The 12,503-nt window shown below is 50.5% G+C and overlaps 5 protein-coding genes across 5 annotated transcripts; 2 read left to right on the forward strand and 3 right to left on the reverse strand.

The window, feature by feature from the left end:
* Window positions 1-336: 336 nt before the first annotated feature.
* On the forward strand, window positions 337-1,874 carry J4E85_006635 (uncharacterized protein; the record flags this gene model as incomplete). Its single annotated transcript, XM_051470871.1, has 4 exons — window positions 337-367; window positions 415-541; window positions 605-1,472; window positions 1,524-1,874. The coding sequence occupies 4 exons, from the start codon at window positions 337-339 to the stop codon at window positions 1,872-1,874; spliced, it is 1,377 nt and encodes a 458-aa protein (XP_051325081.1).
* A 140-nt stretch (window positions 1,875-2,014) lies between these two features.
* Window positions 2,015-3,187, reverse strand: J4E85_006636 (uncharacterized protein; the record flags this gene model as incomplete). Its single annotated transcript, XM_051470872.1, has 1 exon — window positions 2,015-3,187. One exon carries the CDS (start codon window positions 3,185-3,187, stop codon window positions 2,015-2,017), a length of 1,173 nt encoding a protein of 390 aa, XP_051325082.1.
* A 285-nt stretch (window positions 3,188-3,472) lies between these two features.
* Window positions 3,473-4,731, reverse strand: J4E85_006637 (uncharacterized protein; the record flags this gene model as incomplete). Its single annotated transcript, XM_051470873.1, has 3 exons — window positions 3,473-4,004; window positions 4,056-4,487; window positions 4,538-4,731. The coding sequence occupies 3 exons, from the start codon at window positions 4,729-4,731 to the stop codon at window positions 3,473-3,475; spliced, it is 1,158 nt and encodes a 385-aa protein (XP_051325083.1).
* A 2,427-nt stretch (window positions 4,732-7,158) lies between these two features.
* Window positions 7,159-8,149, forward strand: J4E85_006638 (uncharacterized protein; the record flags this gene model as incomplete). The annotated part of the gene is made up of 3 exons (XM_051470874.1): window positions 7,159-7,478; window positions 7,531-7,599; window positions 7,750-8,149. The coding sequence occupies 3 exons, from the start codon at window positions 7,159-7,161 to the stop codon at window positions 8,147-8,149; spliced, it is 789 nt and encodes a 262-aa protein (XP_051325084.1).
* Window positions 8,150-10,278: 2,129 nt separating this feature from the next.
* J4E85_006639 (uncharacterized protein) lies at window positions 10,279-11,102 on the reverse strand (the record flags this gene model as incomplete). Its single annotated transcript, XM_051470875.1, has 3 exons — window positions 10,279-10,301; window positions 10,356-10,805; window positions 10,853-11,102. The coding sequence occupies 3 exons, from the start codon at window positions 11,100-11,102 to the stop codon at window positions 10,279-10,281; spliced, it is 723 nt and encodes a 240-aa protein (XP_051325085.1).
* Between the last annotated feature and the right edge of the window lie 1,401 nt (window positions 11,103-12,503).

Genomic DNA, 12,503 nt, shown 5'->3' on the forward strand with positions numbered 1-12,503 from the left:
GCGGCCTTCGTCACGTTACCTTCTCTTCATACCCAAGTACCCACTTCACCTTCTCTTACTGCATTGGTATGTAGTGAGACTTCCTGTGTGCGGTACACCTATCTTTCCTCTTGCTGACACTCATTTTCCCTTTCTGCTTCACCTTCACCTGTGTCGTCATCGCTGAGTTTCAGCACGGGCCTGCCGCCTATATCAACAGAGCAGTTGCGCCCACAACAACAATTTTTCAACCCCGACACTCCATCTCCCCTCTTTCAAGTTCCCTCTATCTCCGCTCACAATCGCATTCATCTGCTCAATTCGACGTCAACCTTTGCTTCGCCGACAACCGCAGCTATGAGCTGGGACGATACTGGTGCGACTGCAGGTTTGTGACACCGCGACTTCCCCCAGCCTGTACTAACATGACAACAGGCGGTGACTCTTCATGGGATCCTGCCCCAGGCGGTGATTCTGGCGCCGACGCTGGTGCTGGAGATTCTTGGGGTGGTGGTGACGCCGGCGGTGGTGGAGGTGATGCTGGCGATGACGGCTGCCGAATGTAAGCAAAACACGATCCGACCATACAGCCTGGCTACTGTGACGATACTGACATGTTCTGTAGCTGCAAGCAGACCGGTCACTTCGCTCGCGACTGCCCCGATAAGCCTGAGGGCGGCGGAGGCGGCCTCACTGGCGAGTGCTTCAACTGCGGCCAAGTCGGTCACAACAAAGCGGATTGTACCAACGAGCGCGTTGAGCGCCCTTTCGAGGGCACCTGCAAGCTTTGCGATCAACAAGGTCATCGTGCTGTCGACTGCAAGTCCCGTCGCATTGTCAACTGGTCTGGCGTCCCCGAGATGGATGATGAGGCTGCCTGGATCGCCCTCATCGACGCGGCCAAAGCCAAGGACCTCGATGTCTTCCGTGTCTGCTTGAAGGCATACGCTCGCGCTACCATGGATGCCTTCAGTCTTCCGGGCGTCGAGGAAGCTCTCCGCGAAGATGGACTTGCAGTCTTCCTCATCGCCAAGGAGCAGGAAATCGCCCCCAACATGACCATCATCGACCTCATCGGTAACCCTGATTGCAAGTTCGTCCTCTCTATCCAGTTCTCTGCCAAGCCCCGTCGCGCCAAGATGGCTACAGGCTGGCCCAAAGATCCCGCCGAGAACATGGAGCGTCTTGCATCATGTGGCTACGTCCAGGATTGTGGTGTCCCGATGTGCGGCAACTGTGGTGAGCTTGGTCACGTACGCAAGCACTGCAAGCAAGAGCAAGCTGAGCGCGAGAACACTGCTCCCGAGATCCAGTGTGTCTACTGCAAGGAGAACGGCCATCGCGCACGCGACTGTCCCAAGGAGCGCATCAACCCCTACGCCTGCAAGAACTGCAAGCAGGAGGGTCACAACTCCAAGGAGTGTCCTGAACCTCGTTCTGCTGAAGGTGTCGAGTGCCGCAAGTGCAACGAGACCGGTCACTTCTCCAAGGATGTAAGTACACTTGTCTAACAACCCGTCTCTAGTCCTTGCTAACGACCACAGTGTCCCAACGTTGCCGCCCGGGCCTGCCGAAACTGTGACTCCACCGAGCATATGGCCAAGGACTGTGATCAGCCCAAGAACCCTGACAAAGCCCTCTGCCGCAACTGCGAGAAGACCGGTCACTTCTCTCGCGACTGCCCCGAGCCCAAGGACTGGTCCAAGGTCAAGTGTAACAACTGCCAAGAGATGGGTCACACCATCAAGCGCTGCCCGCAGCCGGTTGCCGAGGACGGTGGTGATGGCGGTGGTGGCTGGGGCAACGATGCCTCTGGCGGCGACACTGCTGCTGCCGCTGGTGGAGATGCTTCTTGGGGTGATGCTGGCGGCGCGACTGGTGGTGGTGGCTGGTAAACGGTCTCATCTATCTCGACACAGGCGGCTATGGTATGAATGAACGGTGAAAAAATGCGTGTCAGCATGCTTCTGGTAGCGAATTGAGTACGTGGTGGCTTTGGCTGCCCACATTTCTCTAGCTACAAAATATGATCAACTTAAAGGTTCACACCTGGCCGTAGTGACCCATGCATTTTCGCGAGGTTTGCTTGACTCTCTTCAGCCCCTTGCACCCACTTCGGATAGCGGTCGTTGTACCAATTCGATATACCATCATCTTCACCGCTCGCAATGGCATCCGCAAGACTCAAGCCGTCGATGATTGAAGCGTTTGCTCCATTACCTCCCAAAATAGGCTCTGCATGTGCTGCATCACCCAACAGACACACGCCATTCTTCGCGAGCAAGTCATGCAATTCAGGCAACGGCGTAGACGTTGTCCGCATCAGCCAATGCAATATCCTATCGCTGCGCATACTCTGCACATCGACCATCGCCGCGTAAGGATAACCAAAGATATTCTGAGCGCGGACTTCCTTGAAAAACTCCAAAGGTATCTTCTCAGCCGCATTCGTTGACCTAGCAGGATTGAACAGCGGATCCGTCTCCCCACGCGCCTTCCGCGAGTAGATCCAACTAACCCAAACCTTCTTATCCTCCTTCTTATCCACATTAACAGTAAGCACCACATCCCCCTTGGTCGTCTGCCAAACATTCCTCCCCTGGTTTCCCTCCGCCCTGCCCCCAAAGATACTGTTGAAGTCCTTCCGCATGATACATCTCTTCCCGTAGTACACAGCATAAGGCAGAACATCCACTCTTGACTTCTCCGGCAGTAGCAGTTTGCGTAAACTGGAATGCACACCATCGGCGCCTACGACGAGTTCTCCGCCCTCCCACGTCTCGCCATTGGCAAAGCGCAATCTCGGTCCCGTGGGCGTGCTTTTGACTGATTGGAGGGAATAGCCCAACCGGATATCCAGGTCTTGACTTAGCAGATCTTCGAATATCGCGCGATTGGCGCGGAAAGACGTGGAGGTGTCATATAAACCGCCGTGGCTGGGTATGTCTATGTTTTCGCCATGTTTTCCTACTCCGCCATCTTCGGCGTCGATGGCGACGCGGGCTTTGAATGCTGTGTCACTGAGATTCAGGATTTCCAATAAGGGTTTGTAGGCGGTGGAGTGCAGGGTGATGGCGTAGTTGAAGCCTCGCCGGTTTGGGGGCGCTTTGTCGAAGACTATGCTGGGGATGCCGCGGTGGAGAAGGCTGCGGCTTAGGGTTAGGCCGGCTATGCCCGCGCCGATTATGGTGATGGGCTGTTTGGGCATGTTTTTGGGGGCATTTGGAGAGGAAATTGTAGGTTGTTTTGTTTTATTGGATGTGTTAGTAGGATGGCGATAGCGGATGGGGATGGCTTGTGGTGATCGGACCAATCAGCGGGCTGCAGAATGTGGGTACAGGTACGAGTCAGTCCACGGCTCTATCAATTTCTGAGCATCCATACACTCAGTATGGTCAAGTCATGATCATCGAGCATCACCAATACCAGGAAATTTCGCGTATTTTGGAATTGGTAGAATTATTCATTAGACATACACCACAATGGTGACGCTCTACAAGTAAATGTAGCACAGCGGCTCTCCATCTAGTGTGCTCATCATATCCTCGATAGTTGTAGGGTCCAGATTGAGGTAGTTCATCTCAATAGGGTCGTCAAGCCTAGCGTCACGGCTGGGTGGCTGGTTGAAGATGGTGATGGTGCCAGCAACGGACTTGGCTTGGTCGAGATGGAGCGCCTGCCAGAGCCACCATACGCGGTCCACCATTGCGTGGTGTAGGAAGAAAGCAGGGTCGTTGGGGCTGCTGAAAACATCACCGCCGTCACCTCCAATTGCGAAGTGGCCTGCGCCGTGCATACCGAGGAAGCCGTCAGGGAAACGTCCCTGGAGCTCGTCCTGGAAGCGTCCAACGTTCTTGGAGGCCGTTCCAAGGGTGACGTTGTAGAGGTTCTCAAAAGTCATCCATGTGGAGGATGCGTATGAGGTGAGATCTCTCTTTGCGCAACGTGGGTTCCATTCGAGTGGCGATTTGACGGGTACCTCGCCAGCCATTGCTGGAGAGACAGGACCAAGGTTGATTTGCAAGCTGAATTTGTTAGAAATGTCGCATACTATAGGGCTGAGATCCCGGACTTACTTCTTGAACGGACCATCCTTTATGCATCCACCTCCTGCGCCGGAAGGCAGCGCAATCGTGCCTTTGCCGCCTGCACTTCCATTATGCTTCACATACTCTCCATCGCCGCCCATGCTTGTCGCTGAACCATCAAATACAGGGTGCTTGGTCAGGTCATCCGTGTGGGCGAACCAGTTCCAGTAGGGCTGGTAGCCTTTGTATCCGCATTCTTCTCGCAGCGCCTTCTCGTAGCCATGTACAAAGTACCTGTGCCAACTCAAGAAGTTACCGGTTCCGTGGATCGTTAACGTTTGGTTGATATGTTGTGCGACAAAGTCGTCGTAGCGGGTCTTTGCACCAGGTACCAGGGTGGGATCGGATTGAGATGGAGCATCGAACATGCACTGTACGGCACTGATGTATGCTTTTCGCTCTTTCGCACTCATGATAGCCCTTGTGCGCGTGTTAGTCTTATTAGACAAAGAGATGCTGGAGGTTCTTACCAATCCTTGCGAACAGACGCATTGAAAATAGAGCAGCTACCTCTTTTCTCGAGGGTACCATTCTTCTCCGCAGCCTTGAGGTTTTCAAGAGCCTGGTTCTGAAGATCCGAAAGCAAGTCCCTCTTTTCGACTGCTAGAGATTGGGCAGCACCGGCGAATGCCAGAAGGGCAGTTGGAAGGCTGGATAGACGCATCTTGAGTGTGACGTTAGATGAACGAGAAAGATAATTGAGAGCGACTTCCGTTGCTTGGCTGAGCGATGAGAAAGTTCATGTATGGTGGGGGATATGGCTTTTAATATGCTCGACTGCCGATACCGCGCCACCGAGGAGCACCTCCAAGCTCTACAGACGCATGCAGAGACTGGGTTCGGACACTTACAGCCGAAGAGGCGACCACAAGCTATCTCGACTGGAGCCTGCGGATGAGGTGAGGACTGCTAGTCATGGTCGCTGACGGGCGACATTCTAGATGTAGCTGAGGATTTTGGCTGCCTTAGCATAAACCCGGTGTGCTGTGCGGCGCAAAGGCCAATTGTGGTATTCCCGAGTGGTATGAGCCGGTGGGTGTGATCTGCGAGGTACGAAGGGTTTGCAGATGCAATCTGCAAGACACCATCCCTTGGTCTTCGAAGTGGCATGTACCTGTGAGCTCGCTGGGTTGGTCTTGATCATGTAAGCCTGATCGAGGTGTAGAAGCCACCTAGTGATCCTGTCGGATTCTCTCTACTTGCCTTGCGGGAAAGTGATTCTCAATGCGAAGGACATTGCTGAACGAGAGAGGCCCACCGTCGCTAAGCGAGTACTCGCAGGATCGACGCACGGGTAACATGCTGGTGGGCTTCATGAGCTGCGAGCACGACATCGATTGCTCACACGTGGTACACGTGGTCGGAAGATCTTATGTACCGACGCAGGTTTGTGATTACTGCATACATAGGGAATGAAGGGTTTGGGGGATGATCTTTCCATGTGTTGACGCTGAGATTCCGAAATTCCCGAATCCCATGCGAGCGGGCCACTCTATCGAAAAGGATCGCGGCGACATGTTGGGTCGTCCCACAGAGGCTAGATGCTGCAGGTGCCCTGGTGGTGAGATAGCTACGCCGCAGCTGTGAGCGCCAGCTGGATCGTGCGTCGCGGCTCGACCGCCTCGAACGCCGCGTCCCGTGTGGGACGGCACACTAGCAACATTGCCATTCTCCCGAGGTTCCGAGCCTCACTCTGCAATACCATCTGTTTCGCTCTGCCGCCTCCGGTGCCTTCAGATATCAATGTTAGGATGATCGATAAGGAGCGCAAAAGTCGACATGCGGAGGAACCGTGGCATTCGTCTTCTTCGGCAGAACTCCCGACGAGGGCGACCCGAGTCTCCCATAAATCCTTCTACGGGAACACGCGAACCCCTTACATGTCAACAGCTCTACTATCGTACTAGGACCTCTGATAATGTCTTCTCGGATATGGTACCACATCTGGGCTTTGAAGGATCGCGGCGTCGCTAGGGTGTAGGAGATTTAACCTGCCTGATGCCGGTTCCGAGGACACTCCAACTGGGATCCGGCTGCTGCGAGTGTGCCTCCGCCAATCACATCACCAATGTGACATGGCTGTTCCGTCGTAAAACGTACATACAACGCACGCGAGGTGGCGAACGGAAGTTGGCCATCGCCGAAGGAGCACTCGTCTTCTGACCCATACTGCTGGGCTCTCGATTAGAAACCAACTGCGTGAAGAGGGTATGCTCCGAAATCCTGAAGGCGAATTGGTGCAAATACACGGCATCTGCTCCCCGAACTCATGGTTCAGGAAGCTGGAACCAGTCACCTGGGTATCATATGGTGATTTCATGCGAAGCCGCGGCGTAGTCACCCCTAGATGTTCCATAGAAAGCCGTTTTATCCTATAGACGCCAACCTTGGATCTACCTCGCTACGAGCGGCGACGCGGGAAGACCTGGTGTTTAATTGTGCTTGTGGTTGGTGGTCAAGTTACATACCTGAACCGCTTTAAACACAGCCTCACCCTCAAGGCTGCATCTCGTCGTTCTCCAGTCGGATGTTTTGACGGCCTCTCATATTCTTTCTATGCAGTCATGACTGCACCATCATCGCAGGCGGATTTAGATCCTCAGTGGGCAGCACAAAGCAACCTTACTCGCTTCCTCGCCCTTACTGGTGTATTCCATATCCTCGCCCTGATCAGCGTCGGTCTTCGTCTTTATGCACGCATAGGCCTGCTTAAAACGCCCGGACGAGACGACTATGTGATCGTCCTAGCTGTTGTGAGTACCCATCCTCTGCTCGCAATCACTGATCTGCAATGCTCACTACAATAGCTTGGGGCTCTGGTCGGTTGGATCTGCTTCTTCTTGCAAGGGCCCTACGGTCTTGGTCGACACACCGCGACCCTTTCGCCGGATGATAGACGCATCTGGGACCAAATCGCCTTTTGGCAAAGCATCATTTCTGCTATGGGCGCGCTCGGATTGTTGAAGATCTCAATCGCTTTCTTCTTACTCCGGTTGAGCAACCACAGATGGTACTCACGCACATTGTGGGCATTGATTGGTAAGTCTCTTTTCTGCTGCACGGCTTTGGCATGGTGTATCGTTCTAACAACATGCTGTTAGGCTTTGTAATCTTTTATACCGTTCTCGCCTGGTTAACCTTCTTCGTACGCTGCAAGCATTTCTCTGGCTTCTGGGATCCCAAGTACGCGAACACTTGCTATCCGTTGAAGTATGTTATGCACTTTGGAATAGCAAACTCGGGTAAGGCTACAACTGCGATGATCGGAGATGCATTGGCTAATACATTGGTAGCCTTCAACATCTTCACTGATGTTTGCTTCGCCACATTGCCCATACCAATTGTATGGAATCTCCAGATGTCTTCACGGATGAGAATCAGCTTGATAGCTGTACTCAGCTTAGGCTATGTGTGAGTTCATCACATACTCAGTGCCCGCATTCCATTACTCACTGTCTATCAGCGCGGTGGTCATGGGTATTGTCAAGACGGTATATCAACTCACCATCGTCAAAGACAAGGACTCGCATTTGTACGTGATGGCCCAATTCTCCAAGTTTGACTGGCTGTTTGACTAACATAACGCACAGCAACAACAATGTACGATTCTGGGGCTTGTAAGTATACTTATCCCGATGAACTTCGCTTGCATGTAGCTAGTGCTAACGACTTCTTCTTTCAGTGTTCAGCTCAATGTTGGAATCATCGCCGCCTCAATACCCACGCTAAAGCCACTTTTGCGAAAAATCAGCAAGTCCACAAACAGCAACCAATACAATCAATTCCATGACGGCGACAAAGCCAGGACCATCGGCAGCGCACCACCTTCCAGACCTCGCAAATCGATCTTGACCACGCTGGGCGGTACACGAACGGATAAAAACGCCGATACCGAGGCATATGAGATGTGGAGGGCGACTGCAGGATCGGCACAAGGCGGGAAGAATGAGGTTTATGCTGTCAGCGAGGAGCGCGCAGGAAGTGAGGACTACATTCTTGGAGGACATCCACACGATTCGAAGCAGATCAAATGCACAACAGAAGTGACTATCAACAATGAGGGGAAAGACTCCAGGGTCTGAGCCCTTGGATCGGGTGCGCGCAGGCTGAGGGGCTCCCCAGGCCACTGACCGGAGAGTTGTGGTCGCCCTGGAAGCCACGACAAGAACGACTGTACTATATACTGGGGATTGGTGTTTGTACATACTGTCTCATATGCCTTCGACCATACATGGAAGCAATAGCGCAATCCAAATTGGCAGCGCAATCACTAACGGTCCATGACTAACTTCTGACTGGATGGCTATAGATTTGGTAGAAGTTTTCGCTGGTTCGAAATCGATCAAATACCCAAATTTACACCATCGGTTCGGCTCATCACACACGACAGATCAGTGCCATCAGACTCTCCAAGATTGTCAACAAGTCATGATACACTACACCTTGCACAACCTAGTCCGATGTTGCACTCCATGCATAGACTTTTGGGAGATCATAAGTGAATACATCGAGCAACAGTACTAAAGTTTGTAATAAGAGAGCCAATTTTCGTTCTTCTAGCAATCACATGCTTGTAGATATTGTCGCAGCGTCCAAATAACTCGAGAGCCAAGGTTCAAGAAAGGCGCGAGCCCTTCAAGCATCACATGTGACCAAAAGATTGGTAGTTCAGCAAACCCTCTACAGTGTCGACTGATGTTTCTGATAACGACTGGCACCTTAAATGGCAACGAGAACTTGGAAGGACCAACCAGAACCAGCGTACGAGGTAATTTGCTTCACGAGTTCACGCCTTCAGGCAAAGCAAAGAAATGCTGTCTACAGCGTCACTGAGGAGCGAGTTGGAAGCGAGGACAACATCCTCGACGACAAAGAGGATCTGAAGGGCATCAGGCGCACAAGAGAAGTGACTGTCCAACACATCGAGAAGGCAGACCAGAGGTGAACATTGGTGCAATAAATCTGAGCTACATAATGAAGATCCAAACAAAAAATACATTGGCATCGCACCGGATGCAGGTGCGCCACATCATTGGCACGGAAGCCAAATTCCCGTACCCACTTTCTTCGGTTTCTTTTTCCCAGTACCAAGATAACGATAGTGTTTACGCTAAACCTCCATGTGCGTCCTGCGTCCAAGTAGTAAAGTTCCGGATGACCTAGGTAGCCGCCTTCAAACCAGATTTGTGCCACACCATCCACACCCGCTTTGCCAAGCCAAATACCCGCTGCCACAGCCACCAAAGTAGTACGAACCATTGTGTCGTATAGTCTCCATCCAATCAGATATCCGAACGTAGTTCTCGTAATGATGGCTGACGGAAGGGGCTGTAGGGCTGGGCGAGTGGTTCACGTCATGTATTGGGGTAAGGCTTTCTTGGCTTTGGTGCGAAGGAGGCGCGTGAGAGACATTGGGGGGCTTAGGGGGAAGTTGGTTGTGGGTATCGATAGTGTCGTAGATAAATGAGAGGTTGGCAGCATCGCACGTCAGATGGGGTGTGGATTGTAGCGCAAGCAGCCTTGCGCGCCTTACTGTGCCGCATGCTGCGAGTTGTGCCGCAACGTGGTCAGTGGGCCTGGCATGTAGCCCGGCACTTGGTCGATGTCAGCAGACCGTGTTGGTGGAGTGCGGCTATGAATGTGCCGTGTTGACTGTGTGACGATGGGATGGCGATGTCTCTTGACTGTTCTTCACTTTGCTACTGCCAGCTTTCGCTGGGCGTAGTCATGGCACTTTCCACGGAGAGATGGTGAGATGCGAGCGATACAGGCCCTTCGCGATACTGTCATTGATCTCGCATAAGTGGTACATCGTACAGTGAAGCGCGTCATAAAGAGGACTATCATTGTTCCAGTATTCGCGACCGCAATGTAAGCAAGAAGCTTTTAGGATTATCGAAAGGACACACCCAATCCTTGTGCACTACAGCCACCAGATGCAAAAAGCCGTAAACGCCCATAGCCATGCCGATGCCCCGCAGTAACAGCGAAGTCCCACACAGTCGTGTGAACCATGAAAACCAAAGGGTATCGTAAATGTAAGAGATGAAATGAAAGGTTACAAGGAAAAAAAATCCATGCCCTGCCGTAGATCTTGCGGGACGAAAATAGCCGCGCGCGACTAACCTAATTATGGAAAGATCGTAGAAGGCATGAGAAAATGGTAGTGTTCGTAACTGACTCGAAACGAGCGTCGCAAGCTCGGCGCTTATTACTTGGGACCATAGACCCAGTCTGTGAGATGTTAGTGGACTATTCTAGCTGCGTGGGTGTTTCGGGTATACTTACATTGCGCAGCGTACTTGACTTCCCATGTGGCTGGCATGCCTTTGCATGTAGCAGGCTTGTTACCACCGGCAGTCTCGACACGGTAGACGGTGTTGATTCCTCCCTGAGTGATGCCAGTCTTGTGCTGTAGGTATAGCCAGTCGACGGCAGGTAGACCGTTCTTGCCTGGGCATGCGTACGATGGTGCACTGACGTTGCTGATCTTGGCCACTTGGGTCATGGGGAATGGCGTGCTCAGTTTGTCGAAGGCGAATGTTGGTGTGTTCGCTCCTTCTACGTCGGCGAAGAAGTGGTGACCGGTGATATGTTCGTAGCCCTGGAGTCGGAGGCTCATGTCGACTAGCCCAGGAGCCACTTCGTACAGTGAGAGTGCGAGAGGGGTGATAGAGGGAATCTTCCACTTGGCATATGCTTCGTCGTTGAGCTTCGTACCGATATCGTATAGGGTGGCTTGGTGGTTGTTAGCTCCTTTCCTGTCAAGTTGAGTGGGTTCTTACCGAATGCGCCAGTAGTACCAGGAGCCGCGCTCTCATCAGAACCGCAAGTGTAATTTTGTGTGCCGATGCCGAGCACAACGTACTTGAGATCCAAGTCGCCTGGGGCTTGAAGAGCGCTCTGGGGAAAGAGTTTGGCGATCTTGTTGAGGTTACGGGCGGGAGCGTATTGCGGTTTGGCAGGTCTTGGTAGGGCAGCTGCAGTGGCAGATGCGGCAAAGAGCAGTGCCGTAGTGATGGTAGAGAAGAGCATGATAACTGGTTATGATGATACTCAAGGATGAGGAAGTGTCGTTGGTAATGCGATACTCAAGGTTGAGGAAGTGTTGTTGGTAATGCGATATGCGAGGCTGGTATATATACTGCGACCGAGGAGCGATGAAGATGTACTGCGACCGAATGCAAGAGGAGCGATGAAGTGATCGATGATATCAAAATAGAAGTGACGTCCCTTAGTCTTTGCTAGCGTGGAGAACTCGAGGCTGGTATCGTTGTTACACTACCTCTTAGACCAGGCGGTTCGACAGACTTATACTTTCGTCTGTAACCTTCGCGCTTGGCCGTTAGACAGGCCCGCCGGCAAGGGCACGCATGCGCCGCCATGTGTAGGTACATCGGCACGGACCATGATCCTGACCAGATTTCCTACTATTATCCTTGAAGCGATATGCACGCCAAATTGGTGATACCTGGAGGTGGCTTTAGCGTCTCAGGGTAATCCGCTTTCCGCATGTCACCTTGCCGCTCTCGGCATCTGGCTAAAAGGCTTGTGTCTGCTGTAAGCGCTGATACGTGCAATCTTGCGATGAGAAGGCAGGGATGGGCGAGCGATACGATGGGCATTACCTGCCTTCTAGTGAGCCGCATTCCGGTGGCGCTCTTCTATCTTCGTGTTGAGCCTCTATTGCCCCTAGTGTCTAGCATTACGCTGCAGAGGTGTTAGGCATTAAGATTGCACTAATTATTTATCTAGTTCTAGAGTATTTCTACTACTATTATAAACTAATTATTCTTTATTATAAAAAAGTATTTTTTACTTTTATAGCTTTAGTTATAATTTTAGTAAGATTTTCTTTATAGTATTATTATACTTTTTTTAGCTAAAGTTACTTAGTACTTTTAGTTAAAAGTAGATTAAAAAAATTATTACGCTAATATTAAAAGTACTAATTATAAAGTTATAAAAGTAAGTAAGAGCTTTATATTTTTACTTTATAAAAATATAAACTTTTACTAGTATAGTTACTATAAAATATATAAAAAAAGACTTAGCTTTAGCTTACTTATAAATTAAAGCTTTTATTTTATATTAGTATTCTTTTTAGTTAGGCTTACTAGTATTATAATAAGTAGTAATATACTTAAGTATTTTATTTTACTACTAGACTAAGTTCTAAAATAAAGTAGCTAATTTATATTTTTTATATATAAAGTTACTAGTATTAGTAAGTATATAAATTAGCTATATATTTTTTATAATAAAAATAATATTTAAAGTATTATAAAAGAATTTAAGTACTACTTATATAGAATTTTATACTTTAGAAATAAGTAACTATAGTATTATAGGATTTATACTTATAGTATAGCTACCTTTGCTACTATACTAAAAATACTTATTAAATTACAAGTTAAACAACTTAAATTAGACACC

Source organism: Alternaria conjuncta, assembly GCF_024043145.1.
Source record: "Alternaria conjuncta strain BMP 0040 chromosome Unknown scaffold_9, whole genome shotgun sequence".
NCBI classification, from domain to species: Eukaryota; Fungi; Ascomycota; class Dothideomycetes; order Pleosporales; family Pleosporaceae; genus Alternaria; species Alternaria conjuncta.